The following is a 24,857-nucleotide window of genomic DNA, read 5'->3' as shown; positions in this document are numbered from 1 at the left end:
AATAGCCCTATCTCTCACTTGTAATCTTCTCCCCTCCCAATAAAAAGCAAAATTATTTTAATAAAGTTTGTTCATCTATTGATACAGCAGTCATAATTCATTTGAAAGTAAATATCTGTTTTTACTACTAAGCTAGTGTGTGAATTGCCCCTTTTTTCCTGCTGTTGTTGTAGAGGGAGTTGAAATCAACTAGGTTTCTAATAGTCTCCTCACCTTTCTGAATTAGGTAGGTACATTTTATCTTCCTGGCATATGGCTTCAGAATTGTAATGATGAACACTGTTCTCTTTTTTTTTAGTTCAGTCTGTAATATCTCGTATTTTCATGTTGATACTTTTTTTCCTGTCAATGACAATTATTTCTTCTTTAAACTTGAATTTCTATGGATGTGATGACTATTTTGAAGTCACAGGTTGTATTGATAAATTGCGTATGTTCTTTTCAAGAGGGATGACACCTCGGTAGTATCTTTGAGCCAAAGATAAAATTATCTTAAAGGACATGTCTTCTCTGCATTATTTTGCAAAGTACATGTTTCATGGGGCTGTCTGATGTTAATTAAAGCAGAGCAAGCGTCTTTGTGTATGACTTCGGTAAATATTTTTAATTTCATGTCTCTTTACAATTCTAAAATATTATTTACTTAAATTTCATGAGATACATAATTATTTTTGTGTAAAATGATATTTTAAAAGGAAATGTTATTTCTTTTTAGAGTTACTGATTAATCTACTTCTATTCAAAGATGTAATAACTCATACCATAATCATACTCTCATTAGAAAACAATTAGGCGGTTCTGGGGAGTCAGAGTTATATGAACTAGCCATAGACCTAGGATGTTAAAAACAAGAAAAAACCTGCAATCAAAACTAGTTCTTTGTTTTCCAGAAGATACAAAGAAGCTTATTTTGGTTATATTTTCTGGTGGAAGCATATGCATTTCTTCTTTTCTTTTTTGTCATGGTGGTTCTTGGTCAAAAAAAACTACATCAAGTCTAGTTCACTATATTCATACCAGCATTTTGGATGTTAAAATGGCAAATGAGATTAAGCCTAGATAAATGTTAAAGTGATACGCATTGAAAAATAATTATAACTTTTCATACAAAATAATGGATTCTGAGGTGATAATAATTATTTAGGGAACTACCATTGAAATAGATGTTTCATAAAAGCATCAGCTTTGTGTTCAGTAGTGATTAAAAAAGGCAAGTACATGATTAGGAACAAAGAAGGAGACAACACAGTAGAAAATACCATTATGCCAAAATATAAGCCCATCACGCATCACTTATGGAATATTGCATACAAAGGGTACAGCATAGCAGGGTTCAGGGAAGAGTGAAGAGGAGGATCTTGAATTATGGAGCAGCTTTCCTGTGAGAAAAGACAAAACTGAGTAGGACTCTTCAAGGCTGAAAAACAGATGGCAGAGGGGGATACAGTAGATGTCTGTTAAATTGTGTGCCAGGGAGAGGGTGATTGCAGAATGACTGTTCGCAGGCACTTTCAGTACAAGAATCAAAGGATGCCAGTTGAAGCTAGGAGGTGGCAGATGCAGAACAAACACAAGAAGATGATACTTTAGAAAAGGTGTCAGTATGCCCTGGAATTTCATGCCATAGCACGTGGATGTTACAAGTTTCCACATGTTCAAGGGGGAACTGGATAGATTTGTGGAATAAATATCAGGTGGGAGTTACCTAAATACATAGGAATCCCATCTGGTGGCCTCTGAGTTGCCATTTGTTGGGAGACCAGGGGACTGTTTGGGGGAGAGAGGATCCCTGTGTGCTTAGGTTGTTCTTACGCTTTTTCTTGGATGTCTGTCTGCACATGGCTGCTTTTCTGGATAGAGGATACTGGCCTATGTGGATCTTTGATCTGTCCTAGAAGAGCCCTTCTAGTATCACTGCACTCAAGTTCTTGGGTCTGCTTCTTTTCTATGGGATTTCTGTCTCAAGAAAAAGAATTCGTTCTAGTTAATGTTTGTAGCTTAAAACAATCTATTTGGAAGAAAGGCTGTATAGGTAGGTGATAAAGAGGGTAAGACTTGACTCTAGTAATAGACTTTGCGTAGTGGCTTATGGCGTAGGAAAGAACTACAGATACCTGAACTAAAAATTATGTCTCCGATCAGGGGTTTGAACCTGGCTTTGAGAGTCTTTCCCAAGCTGTCTACATGTAGAGAGTGCGTGTGTGTCTCTGCATCTCTCACTTTCATATTTCTAGTCAGAAATTTTTCCAGACAAAAAAAATACTTAAGACCAGTAGTTCTTCCCAAAACATGTTACCTTTGAAAAAGTGTTCTGAGAAAGTCTTAACAGAGGTAAGGGAAATTGGACTTCATTTTTTTTCTTGGGTGTGTAAGAGTCTCTGCAGCATTTACCACCCCTTTATATAGAGTTGAAAGGTATTTTCCATTCTGGCATTTTACAGTAAGCTGTCTAATAAAGTTGTTTTGGTATTGAAGACATTTTTGGGGCATTAACCAGTGGGTTGTTTGCCCTTTATAATTTTGAATGTGCTTCTTGATCTCATGCCTGGTGTTGAAAGCTGGGCACTGGCAGGGGTTGGTTGCCCAGAGAGGTGGTGGAATCTCCATCCTTAGAGATATTCAAAGCCATCTGGACACAATCCTGGGCAGCTGGCTCTAGGTGGCCCAGCTGGAGCAGCAAGAGGTTGGACCAGATGACCTCCAGAGGTCCCTTCCAACCTCAACCCTTCCGTGATTCAGTGAAGGCTAACTGGGCATACACAGCTTGTATTCAGAAAAAAAAAAAAAACCCAAACAAAAAACCAAAGAAAACCTACCAGAATTGTGGCGCAGTATTTTTACTGCAATATTTTTACAGGAAATTTGTTTGAAGGGGGTGGGAGAGGAGACAGATATGCCAACCTATTAAAAGAAGGGGAATACCGAAGGTTGGGTTGGCTTTCCTTTGTTTCAAAATCTGTTACAAAAAAACCTTTATAGTCTTCTATCATGGCTTTCTGAGAATAAGGCAAAGGGGTTATCTCACTCTTAAGGGAATAAATTAAATTCTAGGTTTTTCACAGTACAATTCAAGAACACATGATTTTATTTACTTATGAAGTACAGAGTTTGTCTTTTTGATTGAAAACAAGAGGGAGAAAAGAACATACTGTATTCCACATATGTATGTATTTCCTATGCTATGATTTTGAGGCTGGTAACAAATATACTTTGAATATCTGGTAGAAAGTCTGAGAATTCTTTTAAGCCACTTCAGCCAGTTTGCAGGCCTCCAATGAAATCATAAACATTGTATATATGTTCTCTGTTGCATATTATATAAATATTACTTAAGCTCTTTTCCTGCTTACATGGAACCTATATTGGCAGTAGAAATCAAGGCCAGTTTCCATGGCAACGTGGCAGCCCTGGGAGAAAGGCTGATGCTGTGCTGTGGTTGGTATTTTTATGCAAGGGAAGAGATGCAGACCTACATTTTTAGACGGGAAATGTATTTCAAGACACAAAAACATTTAACATTTTCTATAATTCTGTTGAAAAAGTAGATCTGTATAACAATGGAAATTGAAACCTATTGTTTGCTCTTTGCAATAGAAAATTAATTTTTATTTTTATCTAACAGAACAGCACTGTTAAATATATACACAATTATTACTGCTATATTTGCATGGAAATAGCAAGGAGTCTTCTGTACTGAGGACAAAGGGGGTTTTATACTGGGGCAAAACAGGGACAAAATAGACTGAGTTTTGGCTTAGTCTCCTAGCTTCTTCAGTCTAGTTTTCACTGTCTGAACTCTTTTAAAATCATTTTCATGAAGGTCTTTGAGGACTTCCAGAAAAATCTTGTTCTTCTTTTATGGCAATCCTTTCCCTCTGGTTTTCTTTATTTTTTTCTGGGTTTTCAAAAGATAATCCTTGCTTGGTTGTTCATTCAACCCTCTGTTATCTTTCAGTGGTACTTAGTATACCTTTTTCTACTTCTTGCATGATTGTAGGGATGGGGAGAGCTCTGACACTGACTCCTGTATTTTTATTTTCCCTCCCTCTGTCCCTGAGAATGGTGAGGAAGCCAGGCCCCTTACGCTCCTTATTTGCTGAAGACTGTCCAGTAGTTCTGCACAATTGCTCCTCCCTGTATATTTGTGCTTGCCATTTGTATATTAGGTGTCATCATTATTTGTTCAAGAAATGGGTGTAGCTGATAACAGATACCTAAGGGGAATTAAGATGAAATTGGAAGAACTATGGACATCATTTTACAAACTATCTTCCATCTACTTGTGAAGATTGCTGATACAGGGGTAGACTGGGACATTAGATGATGTGTGGTGAGGTGAAGAAAGTGAAGGTTGTGTTTAAGATAAACAAAACAAGGCTGCTTCTTATACTTCCCTAGAAGTTGTATTTCTGGAGAATTGAATCTGCATTGAAGATACCTTCAGCTAGTTATTTTCCTTTGTTATTAATGAAAAAGTTAGGAGAGAGGAAGGCATGATTTAAAGGTATTGGGGAGCTTTCTAGAAATGCTACATTTTCTTTTGGGTACCAGGAGTCATTAAAGGAAGGGATTTCTAAAGACTGCAGTTTCTCTTTTATCTTTGATGGGACTAGGGTGAAGCTTTGCTTATCTCTTTGCGTTTCTCTATGCCTCCTACACTGCAAAGTACTTGCTACACTTTGAAGTGGGATGTTCTGAGAAGTCAGAACCTTCTGAGAAAATGAACCTAGCTGGAAGCAGTATTATTCAGAAGTGTGAAGGGCTCCGTTCGTCTCAACGAATCATCATCTTTCTTTCCCAACCCGAGCACTATACAGTTAGTCTGTATCTGGTACTGTTTAGCAGGAATTAATCAAATTTCTAAAGGGAACTGATTTATCCTAACTGGGACTCTTGTAGAAATCCAAGTAGATGAAATGTTCACAGAGGAATATTAGCCTCTTCCCTATGTCTGGCACCCGCACTATCAATCAGGATTAAGTCTGAAGGCATTTTACAGCTGTCCAAGGCTTGGCTGCCTTGTCATGCTGATGATTTAAAGATGTCTCACTTTATAGTGGAATATCTCCATCCCATCCTGCAATCAGCATGTGTTTCAGCTATCATCTTTTCAGAGGTTTAGCAAATCAAAGCTCTAATTGATAGCTTGTGTGCACAGTGGCCCTGACTGCATGTACGCATCTTCGTTCAGGAGTAGAAAAACAACTTTACCTGTGCAGTAGCTATAGATACATAAGGTGAGGTGAGTCTGGTACACTTTCAGTTCCTCTCAGCTTCGTCTCTTGAAACACAGTGGTTCAGTTCTTAGTTTCCCTCAGCTCTTTTCTATCCGTTATTGCTGATAGTCTACATAGCTTCTTGAAGGCTTCTCTGAGGCTTGTCAGATAACCAAGCCAATGCCAGAGTAGGCTTTAGCTGGCTTTGGCACTGACTCAGCTTAGCGAAAGTCAAGGCAAAACATTGCAAACATATGTAGTGTGTCTTAGTTTTAGCACCAGTCAGATCAGAAGCTTTGCCAGCATCATAACACCTTAATGATTCCATTTTCAGCAGCAGTAAACTTGTAATGTTCCTTGGACCTCAGTTTCTGCTTGTAGTATGTCATGGGTTTGAAGTCATGATGTCATCATCCTTTACTGTCATTAGGACTCAGCACCAGAGTGTTTCTGACCTTTACTGTGCCATGCCAATTGTCCTGGACATTTGACTTCTGAAACCTGGAATTGGAAAGTTCTTCAGTTTTGCAAACAGCTCTCTGGTAGTGGTCAGATGCAGGCACCATTGTCCTTCTCTGAGAAACCCTGAGATGGGTTTACTCATGTTAAAAAGGTGAACTGGAGGTGATAGCCTCCTGGTAATATTTGCTGTCCACTTCTTGTAAACTGGGTTCAGAATTTACCTTTACAAGCTGAGCTTCCTTTCCTGAGGTGTACAGTTTACTGGCCTGGTAGGGGAAGCTTCAGTCACAGCATTCTGGTATCAAGGCATAGGATATGGAAAGATCTCACTCTAGGAGGCAGGTGCGTCGTTACAGTTGCATTTTCTTTACAAGGGAGAACGTTCATCTGGGATACCACGACAGCTGGGATTCCTTGAGTGCTTTTCTGCCATGGATGAGACTCTCTTTTGCTGTTAGAAATAGGAATATTTCAATAAGTGAGTCATCCAGCATCCATGCTGTGAGGTGAAGCATGCCAAGGCTGGGATGAGTCAGATGGTCTGATAACCCTTATTCTCAGACTTGCTGACACAAAAGAGATTCTGAAAACCTCATCAGGAATTGTCACAGTATTTGGTATCCAAAACTGCCTCATCCAAGCCAGCTGAACCAGCTGGACAGGGATCTAAAATACTGAAGTGACTTCCCTAACTCCTGAAACGGCTGCTGCTTGTTGAAGATCCAGTCAAATGAAAGAACCTTCACTTGCAAGCTTCAAAAAAAATTGAGAGCTCCAAAATGGGTTCTACAACCCACAAGACAAATGGTTGATGGGAATAAGGAATTGAAAGGCATTTCCTTGGGAATGTTGAATAGGCAACACAGCACATGAAAGAATCTTATGCACTGAGGATGCTGCATGCAGTGGCTTTTGGAAAGATATGTCGTGAAATTTGCATAAAATAAATAAAAGATGCCCTATTCTATAAGGTGGTTGGGCAAGAGATCAGCTGTAAATTTTGGATTAAAAATTATGCAAAGTGACGTGAAAAAAAAATTCAGAGATCTAGGCACTTTAAAAAAGATACTTTTTTTTTCTCAGGAACTTATGTTACTCTTTTCTTCTAGATCAATTTATCAATAATTATGCAAATAAAAAGTGTTACCATGTGTCTGAACAGTAGTAATTGCTACCGCCTCTATGAAGACAAGACGGGGAAAAGATCAAGTAAAGGGTCATGAATTGCATCGTGTATTACCTGAGAAGATGATGAAGGCGGCCTCGTTGAGTGAGTCTTATTACAGAGTGAAAGTCCTCATACTGGAGATGAAAAGCCAGTCTCTTCTAGGCTGTAATTCAGAGCTAAAGAGTGACCATGATTCCTTTTCTTTTCACCTCTATGAAACAGCTGCTGCAAAAACTGTCTCCTAGATGCAGGAAACTCAGCAAAGCCAGTGTGCACATCTAAGCAGACCAGCAAAAATAGGCCATGTTTGTGCTTACTGGCAGCTCGTATCTTGGTCCTGGCTTAACCATGGTCAGTGTCCAGGTTTCAAAGTATGTTCTTGCTTATGATAATACTAGATACAGAAGAATGGATGCTAAAATTTTGTTCACCGCCAGATATAGGTGGAGCCCTCAAAGTATTTGAGGCCATATTTTAAAATATGGCATATTTAAAACCAGCTGCTCACTATTTATCTGTATTTGGGCGAGAATGCATTTTTGTGAAAAACATGTGTCTGTAATTTTGCCATTTTCTTTCTTGTGACTGCTGCTGGATTTTGCAGTCTCTTTGCTTCTTTTATGTATTTTATGAAAATGGATGCTTAAATTAACGTGAATGAGCAATATATAGAGCAAAACTCAAAGCAGTCATTTCATATATTATACTTAGGGCCACATACACCCAAAATGGAAGAATTTTAGTAACTTTTGAACACTGGCACAATGTTTTTGAATGATAGGCGTATTTGCAACTTATGTCTAATATTTAAGGTAAAAAGTTTTAAGTTGCTCTTTTTTAGCTTGTTTTAATTATTTATGGATATTGCAGTGCAGGCATAGGTACTTTCATAAAATGCTAGTAGGAACTGTGAAGAGATTTGTTAAAATTCTTGTTATATGGAGGAGACGTTACTAGCATTTGGAAGTTTGGGAGGGGGGTTGTGTGTTTTTTTTAGAAGGATTGAGAGCAATCCATTTTGAAAGAAACTGTTAGTGAAAAGGAGTTACAATTGTAAGGGGTTCATGTAAAATGCACATTTCAACTTCTCAAAAGCAAGGTAAACGATGTGAAGTTTGGTATCAATAGAGTTCCAACTATGGTATTCAGAATTTGTCGCTGCAGTGATGCTTTGTATTTGCTGCAGGCAGAGAGGTTCCTCTAATTGCTGACTTAGTCAGCCAACCTTGTTCCTTCAGGCTCTTTTTTTTTAGCCTTGCCAGTTACATCCCTCAGTGTTTGTCCCATCCAAAATGCTTCTCTGCTTACCCTTTTCTCATTGCCTGTAGAATTGAGGTCCCAGACATAATCCAGAGCATGATGCATTTGCACTAACAGGATGAATGGGTCTTCCAAACGTTAACTGAGCATGGAGAGGAAAAATGCTTTTTTGCATTGAGATGATCACGTAAAGTCAGGGTTACGTTTTACCAGGGTGCTTTTGGGAGGCGGGGTGGAAACGAGGTGCTCTGCTGCTGACTGCATTTGATACTAAGTGAAGGCTTACAATTTCACTGTTCCTATGAAATCTTTTCTACTAGGCTGTTAAACAGGTAAAAAGGGGTGCAAAACACTGCATTTGTTGATTTACTTCTGCTTATTTTGCTTATCACAGTTGTCTTCATATGGTTTCTAACGCATGTAAATGGAATATGTACTTCCTTGTAGTGTATGCATGTTTATATTAACTCTAAGGAAGTTGTTGGCTTGTACTGATAAACAAAGACTAAATCCCATGTTCCATAATTTAGTTATGAATTCATATTTGAGTCCATCTTTGACTTCAAAGGGTTGTTGACTTTAAGGGATTTTGATGCCAAACTGAGTTAAATCTACTGACTTTTCCAGGGGCAGATAGGGCTGTTGGAGAGCAGAGGGTGCTTCTTCCCCCTACCTTTCAAAACTTGCAGATTTGTTGCTAAAGGCAACAACAGCATGTTTTCTGGTTATATCTTATTAATAGAAAGACTAGAAACACTATAATTTAACATGCCAAAGAGAAAGTCAAAAATTAAATACTACAACATAACACGCCAAAAAGAAAGTAAAAAATTAATTTCCATTTATACACTTGTCATTCTGTTAAAAGTAATCCGTCACGCAGCTTAACCATAGTAAGAGGAAAAATAAGTCAAAGCAAATAGTGGCTACTTCGTTATCATATGCCAGTGTTTGCTGTCAGGTCTTCTCATCGGTCAGAAGTGGAGGTGCATATGCAGGGAGGCAGAGGAGGGGGCTGTGCAGCGTGAGAAAGGACTCTTGTTGCAAGAGGATTTGGAGAAAGTGAAGCTTCATATGTGGTTTATGGGACTGGCTTGTTTTTTAACAAGGTTTTTATTGTTGCATGGGAGTAATATTCCTTATCTGACTTAATTCAGGTAGAGGTTTCGTTTTGGCATCTTAGGATGCATGTATAAGAAACTCCGTATTCCCCATTGATCAGTACATATTCCATGGAGTTACGACAGCTTTGTTTCTCCTCTTTGGCTTTTAGGAATTTGTGCCTTTTTTTAGTAACTTTCTTAGCCTTTATAACATTTTACTGGTGACTAGAAATATGGATAAAGTGCAAGCTGCTGAGTGTACATTCTAGGTATTTTCTTTTTGTGTCACCAGCTGGGTCTGTTTTTTCTTTTTTAAATGTTGACTTTTTTTCCTCTGCAAGCCTGTAATGGATGACTAGTCTGGAAAGTAGAACTCTGCAAAAAAAACAGTATTTGAGGAGGAAAACATAATACCTTGGCAAGTTCAGTTAAGATTGAGGCTTCCTGGATAGGTTTGGCTTCTGGTGTGCTGTCTTAAGAACATTTTAACAGAATTGCATGTGTTTGAGAACAAAATTTAATTTGGGATTGACTTTCAGAGCTTGAAACTAATTACTTCTGGGAGCTTGGTGTAACTCTGTTTCAGAGAAGGCCCAAAAGAGCTATCACATGTAATGTCTACAAACCTGGCAGACCTTACTGCTTTGTGTTACATGTGATTTGATATAATGGTAGGCTGCTACTGGTTCCCCTCAGCTCTGCCCTTGGCGATGTGCTCCTCCTGCTCGCCTTGCCTCCGATGTGGCTGCAGAGTGAGGGAGCATGGTTCATGGATTCATTATCCATTGTGGCTGTGTAATCTCTAGATCCCAACACTGAGGCGAGGGAGAAGCTCTGTGGTGAGGAGCAGAAAACGAGAAGGATCTCTCTTTGCACCCGCACTCTGCTGCTAGGCTGGGGTGGTGGCATGATAAGACTGCAGTACTAGCTGCTTGAAATGGTATTTATTTATAGTACCTGTTGTTTTGAACAGAAGAAGGTAGAGTTCCTTGGCATTTTACTTTGACTTTGGGTATACATTGAAGGTTGCCTCCAAAAGGCTAGTAAGCAAGATGGGAATGAAAAATTCATTCTCTGCCTTGCTGTTTGTTTGAGGTTACAGAAGCTACCATGTCTCAGCATACTCTGTTCCAGGAGGGGTTTCCACTGGTGCTTCGATTGATGTTTGACGGTGTGATGGTATCTTTTGAAGGAATGTCAAGTCCCAGGAGGAGTGATAACTTTGTTTGATAATGACCAGATGTAGAAACTGTTTCACGCTTGTGACATGCCAGTAGTCTCTCTTTTTATGCATGGATTTTCTAGAATTGGAAATTGTAGTATAGTTTTGCACTAGTATAAGAACACAAATAGTGCTTTTCACGTAAAGTAAAGCTGTCTCTGGAAGTTCACATTAACAATTTCCTGGAGTTAGTTAAAAACATGTCTCCTTATGCTCTGTTTCCTTCTGGATTTATAGACTTTGTTTCTAAAAACAGTAAGATGACCTCTGGCATAATTAAAATAATTATAATAAATTACAAATAATTTATCATAACTACTAAAATTTAAAATTACTCAGATTTATAACCAATTTAAAATCTTACTTGAAATATGCAACATCATTTTGTTCCTTGAGCAAGAACTTGGCAGTTGTTTTGATCTTTCTTGTGTTTTTGTTGCTTGTTGTATGTCTGTGGATTTATTTAGAAAGCCTTCGTTTGAGGCTGCCTCTGGCTGAAAGACCTCACTGTTAGAAGGCACCTGTCTAATGAAGCCAAGTCTGCATTTTGAAAAAAGAACAGGCAGGAGTTCAACTAGTAAAGCAGACACCATTTGAACAAATGAGAGATCGATCCAAATAACTGAGTCCTTAAGCAATTAATAACAGCTGGAAGAAGCTTGTGTATAGAGATTGCAGTCTTTAAACTCTACAGTACCTGAGAGCCTTGCCTGGGAGCATGGAAGATTTTGCCTTCTGGAGCTGGAGGGAAGCATGGCTGGAGCTCCTTACAGAGCTTGCTCACATCTTGGCATTAGGAGGTTCATATCATATTTCTTCTGATGTTTACCCTTCCCCTGCCTCCTTTTTTTTTTTTTTTTTGCTTTTTTTCATCTTCAAATTGAAATTCACCAAAGAGCCTCTGTGGACATGTCAGAAGGTTCGTAACATTATTAGAATACAGTTTATTCAAAATTTTATTTTATTAAATATATGAAGGAGTCGTTTAACTTCCTTTTAATTGCATTTTCTGTTAGCAAAAAATTTCTCTGGACGTGTTCATCTGAATCTTAAGGAAAGGTTTTTTCTGCTCAGATTGAGGTAGTTCTTAGCTTAACCCCAGCAATTTCTGCACCTCAGTTTTTTTCATTTGACTCAGTCTGTTTTCCTTCTGAGACAATGCTCTCCTAAAGGTAGGAGAATCAGGTGCAGGCTTTAGCTACATTTAAGGTAAAGTTCTGTTTACCTAAAAGTAGTCTTTTAAGTTAATAAATGCAGTAGTTCACCATACGTACAGTACAGTGTTCATAGAGAAGGACTCCTCCTGTTATATGCCTGTTCCCCATGGAGAGCAACATGAGAATTTCTTCAAGTAATCTTGTATAGCAGTCTTGCCTGCAATGCATTATTATCCATTATGTGATAATAACAATGAAAACCTATTTTTTGTCTATGAGGGCTTTGGATAAAAAGACCTGAAGTCTGTTTTGGTTTTTAGTAATGGAAGGCATTCATTTGTTGAGGAAAAGGAAGGAATGTCTGCAGATGAAGTGACAGCGCAAGGTCAGACCCAGGGTGCATCTACGTTCCTTCTGGCCAGGAGCAGTTGCCTGGGGAAGAGCGCAGGGTTGGGCCTCGACGTGCTGAATACTTTCCCAAATCCAGCAATCTCAAGCTGATGGGCTTCGTGAGTCAAAGGCGATTTTGTATTAGCTATCAGTCGATTTTTCTTCCATGAGTTTTTCTGAGTCCTATTTGAACTTAGCTAACTTCTCTTATCCATGATACCTGAGGAAAAAAGGTGGCTTTAGTCTTTAACATAATGTTGCATGAGTAATTTTTTTCTTTAGTTTTTTTGTCAACTTGGCTCAGTTTGTATAGGGAGAGGCAGCGAACAGTCATTTCCTATTTGCTTTCTCTGTGCCTCTCAAGATTTTACAGATCTCCACTGTCTGTTTTCCTGGCTGAAGAGTTCTGGTATGTTCAGATGCTTCCCATATGGAAGGCATTTCATGTTTTTAATCACCCTCACTGCTCTTGTTTTACCTTTTCCAGAAGAGAAGAATAGCAAACAAACCCACAGCATCAACAACAAAAAAACGGAACGATTCTTCCTGAATTTCCCATGGTATAATTTTTGTAGCATTTTCAGGTTTTAATGTTATGTAGATTGCTTTTACTGTTGGCCATTCCCCAGTTGGAACATGGAGCAACATGTCCATGACGGAGAACAGTGAAATTGTCAGCAATTTTACATTTCATAAAATGGGCAATTGATTTTTCTGTAAGACTCCATGCAGTGTTTTGTCGTATTTTGCTTCAAGTTCACTGTAGAGGACAAGTGCTTCAACTTTTCTTTTGTCTTACTACACATTTCATCTAAGAGCAGGTTAAAAATAGGATTTCATTGTATTTTGATTGGACTCTGCTGTAAATTTATTTTTGTCCGTTGAAAAGAGAGCAATTAAAAGATAAAACATCCTGCCTAGAGTTTGGTAATTGTTTGTAATGCTTCTTTCAGTACAATTACAAGGTTTGTCATTGTAGCCTGTGGAGATGGTGCGTTCTCTGCATACCTACTGACAGAATACTGTGAGTCTGGAAATGATGTGTCATCTTCTTCTGTTAATTAAGTGTTTATGCTTGGATGGTGATGGATAACCTAGTAGTGGTAGACCACAGAGTACCAAGTGATTACTTCAGAAAAAAGAAAAACGGATTTAGTATATGCCTCTGCATGCATGTGTTACCTAATGCATATCATTGCATACAACATTTTAAGAAATAAGAAAGAGTAGTAACTTGAAATAATTCAGCTGTTGAATAGCTTGTTATGTTATGATAGGTTTTGACAATTATGTTTCTGAAAAGGAAATGGAGGTTAGCATACATGTTTATTACTCACAGCTTTCTTAATGGCTGTATTTTTAATGCCAAAGATGTTTTAAAGTCCACTTTGAAGGAAAAATAATTCACATTTTAACAAACTCAACACTGGAAAAATGAAATCTAAGCTGAATAAAGTATATATTCATGCCACACATCGCAAAGGAAGATATTGTTGAAATATTCGTCATAGCGTATCTTTCCAATTCAAAAAAAGGCCTACTGAGAAATAGCAAAACTGGAATTCTCTCATTGACTGATGTCCTACCTAACACTGTGAAATTGTGTATTGGCAGAAGAGCAAGCATCAGTGATGCCAGGATGAGTTATTCAACTTGACTTGGCTGCTTAAATTCTGCCTACAAGTGATGAAGACTTGATCTTTACGTATACCCCAGAAATGTAAAAGTGAACAAAACCAAAGAACAATGCTAAGAATCCCTTGCTAAGAATCCTAAACTGAAGCAAAAAATGGCAAAATAAGCCAATAATGCGGAATTAGCAGTCAGACTGATGTAACTCAGCAGCATTTCTTTCCTTCACCCTTCTTCATGTACTAATATTTGATTGCTTCTAAAGGTGCAAGCAAAGCTAAAAGGACAAATAAAAGATGTTCCTCAGTTTAAATCAGTGTTTTGTTATTCGCAGATAAAATCATAAATAACTCCAGAAGGAAATAAAGTAATGTCTTTCCTTCCTTCCTGATGTCCATAAAGTACAAGAAGAAAACACTCCTGAATACTAAATACAACTAGGATCGGAGACAGAAAAAAACCCAAACCTTTTGAAAACAAAATCAAATATAGTAGCTTGTGAAAGATTAAGAAAATAGAGCTCCTTCTGAGTCTGTTTCCCTAGGCATAAATTCACATATTGGTTTTTTGGAAATCTTGGGTTGTACACTTCCTCCCTCTCTTGGAGGGAGTTTTTTTGGTATTCCTTGATATTTATTTCAAAATGAGTGACAAAATGTGTGAATCTCAATTCCAGAAATGCTTGCAATTCTTTTTAAAGTATTATCGTTATCATGTGAAGAAATAGAGCAAGCAATTGTTATCTTAAAAGGCAAAATCGGCACACCTTCAGTGGATTTTTGAACTTACAACCCCTGTGCTGCATTGCCCTAGCTTACACCCAGGTTTTGCTACATTTGTACCACCTTACATGACCAAAATAATAACGTGAAAACTTGTGGTTAGAATGAAGTAAAATGATGGTACCATCCAAAATGAGGAGTCCAAGCACTGATTGATGTGCCTTTGTTACCTGGCACACTGCTTTCAGGTATATCGATGAAGTGCAGGCTGTTTTACTGTGCTTTATTTTTCTTGCTCATCATTAGCATTATTAATTTTAAAGTGTTCATAGTTCTTGATCTGTGTAACCAAAATGGCCTTGTGCCCAGCAGATGAGGTTTGAAGGTTTGTAATGTAGATCCTTATACTCTGATTTGTTTGATTAAAGCTTTCTGCCAACATCAGACCAGGCGTGGGGGCCATCAGCTTGCTGACACCATGAAACCAGGCTATTGGAGGGCCATTAATCTAACGTGTAGTAAGATTAACTGGTCAGAGAATGTGCTGTACCTTCCGTTTGCTGTATCAGTTTACTTTCCTTGCAATCTACAGTATAGAGACACTGTTGGAACAAAAGAGGAAAGATTAAGGCAAAAAAAAGCATAATTTATGTAAGTAGGAGCACATGCATACATATTTATTGTTTATCCTACAAACTGATCCCTTCTCTCTATTCTGTCCTAAGCTTTATGTGGTTAAAAGTTACATAAATTTATTTATTTGGATAGATTACTCATCATACCTTAAACCGTTAATAAATTAGTTCCAAATATTCTTCTTTAAATCTGAGCATTTACTGAATGAATAGAAGAATGTTATTATGTGAAAGGGGTAGCAGGCATATAAATTTGGTATGCATACAACTTCCAGTGATGTCCTTTAAAGCAAAGGCATAATAGCAGCTGCTGTGCAGGCGGTGCATGTTGCCAGTGGAATTTAATTCTGACCAACTGTGTATTCTTTGACTCCAAATGCTCTGTCTGTCTTGAACAATTGCAGTGTGTAAAAAAAAAAAAAAAAAAAAAAGGGGGGGGGATTATAAGGAGGAGGACTATAGGAGTGGGATAGACATAAATACAGTTTTTACTCATGATTGAGGAAATATTTGAATCTAAATTTTAGGAGGTGAAAAATAAGCAAATTACAGATTTCTATTTTTTTGTTGTATGAATGACGAAATACTCAATATGGTGTTTTTCAGACAGCTTAGATTTGAAGTAGATACAAGTGCAAATTATAGGAGCTTTTGATGGCACAAATGCTTTAAGTTACTTTGCAAATGTATTTTGCAAGTGTGTTATTTGGCAAGTATATATTTTTTTATTTGTATGAAGTATGAATGCAAAAAATAAGTATCAACTTGTTTGGAGAAGGCTTTCTTAATTATTTGACAAATAGGTATGCTTCAACTCTGGATTTAATTTTTCATGTGTATTGAAAATACTTAGAATTTTGAAATGTGAGTAATTTGTAGGTGTTTAGAAATACCAAGTACAGCCTTTCTTGGAATAGGATATAAAACATATTTCTTTTTTTTTGTTTTTTTCTACGCTGGAGACGCAAGACAGGAAAACACCTCTTGGTTGGCAGTGTGGGGTTTTGGTTGGGGTTAAAGCATGCTGTGTGTGTTCTGGGAGTGCATCATAGGCTACCTAGGAAGACTAATTTTTTTTCTCTTCCTAAGAGCTGTTTTCAGTATTTTGTATACTGATGCAGCTTTCCATAGTCTTTGCAGCTGCTACAGATAAGAAGTGCATTAAGTCATCTGGTTTGGGTCAGTGTTGCTAGAAGATTGTTTCTTGCTGTGTATTAATGAAATCTTTCTTCTTCAGCTAGCAGGCAGGAGCTTTTGAATAACTTGATATTCTCTGAAAAATATTTCTTCTCAATCATGCTCAAAAAGATAGGTCTAACATCTCATTTGCTCATCAGGAATTCTAAAAGCTTGTCTGTATCTGATAATATACTTCATATATCTTTCACAAGCTGTTCCAGTGAGTAAGTCCAAATTCACTTGAGACCTGCTTTTGGTCTGGTCAGGTGCATCTCTGTCCTTGCCTCCCTAGGGTCCCACAGGTGATATGAAAGATGACAGTGAGAGCATAAGTGAGACACACTTCACTGGTATTTTCCAAGGCATTTTTTTCTTCTCCTCTGAAGGGCTGGGTTACCCCTGTGAGGAAGCTCCTTACTAAGTGTGCTCGCTCTTTTGTTTTCAGGCCAGAGCCTCAACAGAAAGCTCCCTCTGCACCTCCACCTCCACCCCCGCCCCCACCTCCGCCCCTGCCGGAACCCACCCCGCCAGAGCCAGAGGAGGAGATTTTAGGGTCCGATGATGAGGAGCAAGAGGATCCCGCAGATTACTGTAAAGGTGTGTGCAATTCAGCAGTGTCGATGAGGGTAAACGTTGGCATGCAAGTCGTAACTCTTGTTCTTGGGAGGTTTTTAAAAACATGGTCTTTAATTGTAGAATTTATTTATACAAGAATTATGAACAACTGCTTATTTCAGGTCCAGATGCACAACTGTCTCCAGGTTTACTTTTTCACTTAGCCATAGCTTATTCATATGTTTTACAATAAATACACAAATATTGCAACCCTGTTTTTTTCCTGATGTCCTAGTTAAAAGAATAGAGAAGAAACTTTTCTTGATTGATGTTAGCTGTAAGAGAAACAAAAACACCCAAACCAAAACAAACAACCCCTCCCATGCTCCGAAAGGTTCTGAAATGCCTTGATGCCTTTAACAACATCAACTACATTTATTTTTTTAATCTATAACTTTTTTCCCCTTTTTTTCTCACGTGCACCAGCCTGAGATGTTACATGCTTCTTTTTCGCATGTTGTCTTTCACAGCCCTCAGCATTGTCTGCGGCTCTCTACATCTTCATTTTAGCTCTTGATTTCTTTAATTTTTGTAGTTGCTTATATTCATTTTTTTAATATTGTTAAATGCATAAAAACTTGTGACTGCAGCACAACAGTGTCAATACTTAAGTTTGTTTTCATGTCACTGCTGAAGTTGTAGGTCTGTTCCCATTATGGTAAAATGTAAACTGTACTCACATGAAACATCATAAATAACAGGTCTATCAACTTCAGGTTATCTGTCATAGTAGATTTCAAGGATATGAATTTACTTTAGGAAACATTGAAGTTTTATCACTTCAGATTAATATTTTTGAACAAGGAAAAAGCACTGTATGTGCATTGACTATATCTGGTATTCTGTATTCCTCCTATCAAACACTTTCTGTGTCAAATATGATGATGTCTTCTTAATCAGAAGGTTCTATGTAAGCTTGGAGATGTGCTATTCTAAGAATCCCCTCTCCCAGCCTGGAATAAGTTGTTTTGTATTTTCAGATTTAACAATTGAAAGTGACTGTTTAATTCTGGTGTAAGAAGTTATATTAATACATGATATTTCAAATGTTTAAGTGGCTTACAGATACCAATAATGAAAACCAAACAGTAAACTCAAACTAAATGTTGAAGTCTGCAGCAGGGAAAAGAAAAACATGTTGCTAAAGCATGTTTGTATTTTTTTTAAAAAATTATTTCTCTTACAACACACTTTTTCCTTAAGATAACTCTTTCGGTATCTGTAACATCTTCCATCAGTAAGGATTTGTTGTTTAAACATCTGTTTACTTGTAAACATCTGTATTTCCTTGAGACAAGCATTTCAAGGCCCCCACTTAATTCTTCCCTGAAGTAAGGGCTGTATTTAATTTCAAACAATCGATTGTTGTCTGTCTTCCAGTATCTCTTGCAAAATGTCACCATCTGGAGAAGCTAGATCACAAAATAAACAAAAAAAGAGTCTTAAGTCTTAAGCTTGCTTGTAAGTTACCTGTTTAACTAGAGTCTTTGTGACTATAGCAGGTCAGTAGTGAGATCTGTATACTTTTAAAATGAACTACATGTTACACTAAGAATACTTGCAAGTTTCCTGAAAAAATAAAGCGAACTTCTGTACGCTTAAAGGTTCTTCTGAATCATTCTGGTCTTGAATTGATGGAAGTATATTAATGATGGTGCAAGCTTTGGTTCATTTGGATGTCATAATCATGATTTGTTTCTGCGAGAACAGTGCTTTTGTTGCTCCAGTAGATGATTTACCTATTTTCTGACCATAATTTCCTGTAAGACTGATCAGTACATTTCCTTCTTTTAGTCTGCTGGGGCTGAACTGAAGGAAAGGTCACCATGTTGTATAACAATCTGAATTGAATGGCCTGATTGGGATGATCTGGGGCCATACAGACTTTGTTTGTTTATTTTATATTCAATATGGGGAATGAGTAAGAATTCCAGGGGTGGCTTTTAGATACATTATTTCCATTTTTTTGAGACATATTTTATTAGTTTCAATATGTTTTTCTGTTTTGGGTAACTTTACCTGTGTTTACAGGGTGGAAGATAAATATTTGGAAATTATAATTTATTACTGGAGTGTCTCTTTTTTTCTTAATTTTATTTCCAAAGTGGGAGTCTCCCAGGATTTTTGAGTGAGACACAGAGCATGCTTCATCTGTTCTCAACCCCAGTCTGAAATTTCATAGGAGGGCAACTTTGATGAGGGAGTATGTAATTACTTTTTATAATGAATTCAACATTTTTACCTGTTAACTGTACCTCCCTTTGCCAGGGTAATTTTGTTACTAATTTTATTTTATTTCTTATTTTTAAGGATATGTTACTGTGTGCTGGGCTCACATCTTCACCACATTACATAGTAGTTAGTAAATAGTCATAATAGTATTTTTAATCAGGAAATCACATTAGTTTGAATTAGCACCTGGCATGAAAGAGACAACTAACAGCCCTCAGTGTAAAGTAGACTAACCTTTGTTCCCTGGGGGCTTCCTCCAGGGCCTGTTTAAATCTGTGAAATGACTTCTGTTGGTGTCACTGAATTTACATTAAATGCTTTTCAAATCTTTATTTGTTTAAGGAATGGAAATACTAAAAGTCCAACTAGTGATTTTTCAAGGGGTACTTAGACAATGAAACTGTTTTTTCTTCTTTTCTGAAAAGCCTTGAAACACTTGGAGATTTTTTTTTTTCAAGAGCCTGTCGCGTCATGGATGTAATTGGAATTCTTTGCTTCTCTGATCATCTTCTTGCCCCCTGGAGATGTCTCCCATTCATCCAGTTCACAAAGGGAATAATTCCCTATACAAACATAGAACTAACCAGCTACAATTACCAATGCATTCAGGAGACATTTAGGAATAATGATCTCATTTTTCTGACCCTCTTTCTTGAGTGCATGTAGCTAGCTAGCTAGCTGTGAGAGACACTTCTTTTTTTCTGTGTGCTGCAGTGAATAGCACAACAGTTGTTTGTGGTTACATTATCAGCAGTGCCACTTACACATGGTATATTTTCAAATACCAATATTGTTTTTCCAAAAGTACATAATTTTTATCAACCTGCTAATTTTGCATCGATACTTTCTTGTTACTATTTAGAAATACTTTCTGTATCGTGAAGAACTTAAATAATTACATTAATCATAGGATGACACCAGTTTTTAAAATGCATTTAACTAAGTGTCTTGTTACCTGGTTGTCCACAACCTGTAAATGAATATATTGCTGACATGAATAATCAAGGAGTAACATGTACAGGAATGGTAATTGATTTTTTTCCAGATCTGCTCCTGTTGTGGCTTAGGAAAGTAGAAAGTATCTTGTGAGGTGTATATACTCAATATGCTACTGCTGTTGGTATCTGTAACATATGCCGGTGTATTGCTATGATTAGTTATGACAGTTCTGTTGTGACCAGAATAACATGGCTTTTATATATATAGTATTGTTATTCTTGCAATACGTAGATTGTACTAAAATAACTTTATCAACCCCTGGTTTATTAACTTGACTTCAGAGTCTTTGACTGATTTTTCTCTGTAGAGTGTTCTCTCTCCTGTCTGTGACGGGAAGAAACTGTCCCAAGTTTTTGATTATTTTTGACCCTTTGAAGCACAGGTGTGCCAAAAGCTATCTGCACAGAGGCAGACTTATAAGGCACTTGTTTACCTAAACTATTCTTAGAGGCACATGTTTACCTGTATTTAAATTCTTCATCACTGAGTGTTATGCTGTTAATGTCAAAAAAGCAAATATTTTGTTTAGTGCAAAAAAATTACTTCTGGACATTGTTTTATATACTTGAAGACCCATATACATCCTTCTGGCAGTGCAAAAGGCTGCATGGATTGTGAGTGTTTTCATATACCTCTGAAGCCATATAACTGTTAAGGAATTATTTAACAAGACTAGATATTTAGGAAAATTGTAAAATTTTCCAGAAATTTTTGTATTGTTGAAGTTTAAAACCTGTTTTGCAAACCATAGAAAGGTGTTAAAACCAGGTGTTAAATATTTTTCAGTTTTCCTAATTATGTCTGTTTGCAAAAAGAATAATGATTATACAGAGAATAATGTTTCCTACTTCTCACTGTTTTCATGCAATGATACATGCAGGACAAAACTCAAATCAGAAGTGATACTGTGATAGTGAATTATGTGGAAGTGTTTTACGTAATTCTTGCTGTCAGGTCAGCAAACTTGATTCGTTTCACAAATGCAAACTTTTTCAGTAACGGAAAGGTAGAATTGCTGTATGTTCTCTCAACCTTCCACTCACATCTATCACTTCATCATCCTATATAGAGTTTTATGGAAAGAATTTACCAGAACGTATTTTTTGTTTGTTTGTTTTAAATCAGTCAATAGCTGTCTTAAAATACTATATTTATTCAGATTTTAAAATATTTTCACTAGTTGTTACTGCAAGGATGGTTAACTAGACAATTAAACTAAAATTTAGTTTTGTTTTTAATGTTTCTGTCAGTATGGATTTGTATATGTGGGTTTATTCAGCAAAATTTCTATACTAATGAAGCTGCAATAGACCTGGGCTTCATATGTGGCTGATACTGTTTCTTTTCGCAAATGAGGTGGACAGGATACTAGTCAAAACTTACTCTCAGTAAGTCCATATCTCCCTACCCCTTTCCTGGAGTGTAAATCCAGCCGGGTGTTACAAAAGTCATCTGTTTTATCTTTGAAGAGTAAGGACTTCCCACTTGGCAATGTTGTGCGTTCTTACTGAGGTTGATACAATTCAACAGTGGAAATGAAGGTGTCTTTTTAGGTTGCTAGGTGAGTTGTCCTGGCAGCTTTTCATGAACATTTCCTTCCTAGTGATGGCGGGGAGGGGAGGTCTTCCCCCAAGGGGGGAGTCCTGGGACTCAGTCCTAGGCTTGGTCCATATGTCTTGGTCCTCCTGTAATGCCCTGTACTGCTCCTGAACTAGGGCCTTCTTTGTCATTTACTCTTTTTTAACTGAAAACGGTGTCGTGTATACCTAATGATTTGTGAAATGAAATACTATGTGTGATAGTAAGTATACAATTCTCACGGGTTAAAAGTTTAAATATTTTTCTCATATCTGGGTCTTCATAGATTTCTGCAAAATTTTCGTGGAAAAGATGAAACTTGAACACCTTACTGCTAGGCTGGGGGAGCTGAGACTGTGCTCTGTCTGTCCATGCTACCTACGCACATCAGACTCGTTTCTGTGCCCAGTGAACATGCTTGATGTTCTGCGGTGGTATAAACTAGGAGGCAGGTGGGCAGGGAGGTGTGTGAAGTCAGCGTTGTATGTAGCCAAGACTTGCACTGCCCATCTGAAATTGTTTGTTGCTGTCACTTGGATCAGACCGGCCTCAGCTGAGGTGGATACTTGTGAGTGCCGCTTCCCTGATGCTCTGGCCTGAGCAGTTTGAGTCTCTGCTAGCAGTATTCAGTATGGGAGCCTAGGCAGCTGCAACCATGTCACATGGGTCAGCTTTTAGTTGAGGCTGTGAGAAAACCAGCGAGTGTCTGCTGCCTGCTAAACTTGAAGTTACACCTTAACGTATAAGTACCGAAGCTGTGGGTGTTGTGGAGTTTCAGTTTAGACATACCAACATCTAAAGCAAATACATTATTTAAGCTTTATCATTCTCTTTAATACATAATCTTTATATACTATTGTACAATTGTGTCAAATTTATTAATCTGCTCTGGAAGCATTTGAGAAAAGTTCACAAGTAAACTCTTGAACTTCTGTTAAGGCAAAAGATGTTATTAGCAAAGAAAGGATATAAATATATCCAGATTTGATGTCGCTGTTCCACAGATAAAAAGGAGATAAGAGAGAAGTCCCTGTTTTAAATCCAAGGAATTAAGTGATAAATTCACATTGTCTTAACTGGGCACCAGTTCTAACCAGATTTTCAGGGGATTTCAAAACAAATACAGGAACTTAGAGAAAGTAGTATGAGGTTTTCCTGATTTTAAGTGGAATAGTCAGTAACTGAGAATCCTGCCAAAGGACAGCTGAGTGTGATATTGTGAAGGACCAGAAGAGCCAAAGAAGTGATTCCTTGACAGCTGCTCCAGGTCTGCTGCTGGTGATGTCCTGGAGGGTTGCATGGTGCAGCTTTATTATTTGTTTGCAATTTAGGCAAAACTGTGGATGTTGTTATTAGTGTGTTACGGTCTGAATAGTAATCTTGTGTGATCACTGTCTTCCCTGTGTTTGAATGGGAGGAAGAATGCCTTTTAAAATATGAAGGAAATAAAAAGCTTCATTACACCTCCTCACACTGCTTAGAAGCCTGAGCTCCAGCCTGCTCTGTTGCATTGACCTTTCTGCCTAATGGGGCTTTTGAGGACCTGTGTAGTGGTGTAAGTTAGGACTGCAGACTTCTGTAATTAAAAAGCAGTTCAGACAAAACCTGTAGCTGCCTGCTCTCTCCTCTCCTTCACTGTAAAAAACCTCAGACATGAGAAAAATGCCAAGCAGAAGAGCATCAATAAAGTCTGCATTGTTCTTAACGTTTTCTCAGAAAGTATTTTATTACTGCCTTTATTAGTAGAAAACAAATGGGAATTAAAACAATCTCTATTGAGATTCTGCAATCATCCAAAATACTTCGACTGGAGAAGCTTCAAATATGATAAAGAAATAATGCCGATCTTTCCTGTACTCTCTGTGAAGTGGAAGATAAGCCTGGGGAAATAGAGAACAGATGGTAATATTACCACAAATAAAAGCCATAAGAGAGAAGGGTGAATAAACTCTACAGTGGTTACAGGACATGAGTTTTTTCCCTCCAGGCCAAGTAAGGCAGAATTTTTGACACTAGAGTAAAATTTTCTTTAGATTTCCTATTTATAGTACAGGACAATTTGAAGAGGAAAACTTATACTACAAGAATTACTTGAAAATGTGGGAATTATTGCTTGTTTTCTGAATATTCTTTTTCTACTTGTTTTTTCATGAAAGGAGGCTATCATCCAGTGAAAATTGGTGATCTTTTCAATGGCCGGTATCATGTTATTAGAAAGTTAGGATGGGGACACTTCTCTACAGTCTGGCTATGCTGGGATATGCAGTAAGAAAACTATTTATTTCCATTCACTTTTTTCTTAATATGTTACTTTATTGTGTTTGCAGTAACTTTTGTTTTACATGCATGATAAAGTTATGTAAATGGTTGCTATCTTCTTATGCAGAAAGATGCCTGCAGTCTTATTTTGCTCTTGGTTAAGGGTGTAGTTTATAAAAGCTGTCAGAAATAAGTGTAATTCTATTTTCTTCAACAAATTAGCTTTGCTTACTGAATTTGCATGTTGTCTTGAACATGCAAGAGTAAGCTAATGTTTTTATTTCTGTTGTATCTTTAATGAAAAAATATAATTATACCTTGATTGAATGATAAAATGTGTAATCAAATACCTCTTTTAAAGACATTAGTATCAAGGAGACAAAATATTCAATAAATCAGACTGTTACAGAATATTGTTAAAAGTTGGGTTTAAGTATAATTTCAGTGTTGTCTTTCAGAACACATTAGGTTATGAAATATTCTATTTAAAGTTTCCCAACCTTCAAAGTATGTCTATTTTAGCTCAGAGCACATGTTGAAAATGTTTTTGTTCTTTTCAAGGGGAAAAAGGTTTGTTGCAATGAAAGTTGTAAAAAGTGCCCAGCATTATACAGAGACAGCCTTGGATGAAATAAAGTTGCTCAAATGTGTAAGTATCACTCATGCAATACATTGCTCAATACCAATAATAAGAGTAATAGGGAATTAAAAAAATGTAGCAGAATATTGTTTTTAAACTTTTTTACTTTTTTTTTTCTAAATAGCTGGCTTATTATGTGTTACCATGATTTCTGAAGCTCCAAAATAATGTTTACTTTAATGTGGAAAGCTAACTAATTAGTATTTTTAAATGATTTTTTTCCTAAAATGACAGTGTTTACATTCTTGGTTTAGGTTCGTGAAAGTGACCCTAATGATCCCAACAAGGATATGGTTGTACAGCTAATAGATGACTTCAAAATTTCTGGAATGAATGGAATTCGTATCCTTTTGAAAACGTGGCATCTTCATTAAAAGTGGTGTACTGA

At 37.2% G+C, this 24,857-nt stretch overlaps 1 protein-coding gene across 1 annotated transcript in view; it reads left to right on the top strand.

Moving 5' to 3' along the window:
- SRPK2 (SRSF protein kinase 2) overlaps nt 1-24,857 on the top strand; it is a 164,932-nt gene that overhangs the window by 92,958 nt on the left and 47,117 nt on the right. The window contains exons 3-6 of the mRNA XM_059816185.1: nt 16,592-16,743; nt 23,727-23,835; nt 24,391-24,478; nt 24,724-24,811. Of these exons, the coding sequence (XP_059672168.1) occupies nt 16,592-16,743; nt 23,727-23,835; nt 24,391-24,478; nt 24,724-24,811 (437 nt within the window). The remainder of the gene's footprint in view (nt 1-16,591; nt 16,744-23,726; nt 23,836-24,390; nt 24,479-24,723; nt 24,812-24,857) is intronic.

This window comes from Gavia stellata, chromosome 4 (assembly GCF_030936135.1).
Source record: "Gavia stellata isolate bGavSte3 chromosome 4, bGavSte3.hap2, whole genome shotgun sequence".
Taxonomy (NCBI): domain Eukaryota; kingdom Metazoa; phylum Chordata; class Aves; order Gaviiformes; family Gaviidae; genus Gavia; species Gavia stellata.
Note: the sequence above shows the minus strand (reverse complement) of the source record. Positions and strands in the feature narration are given on the sequence as shown.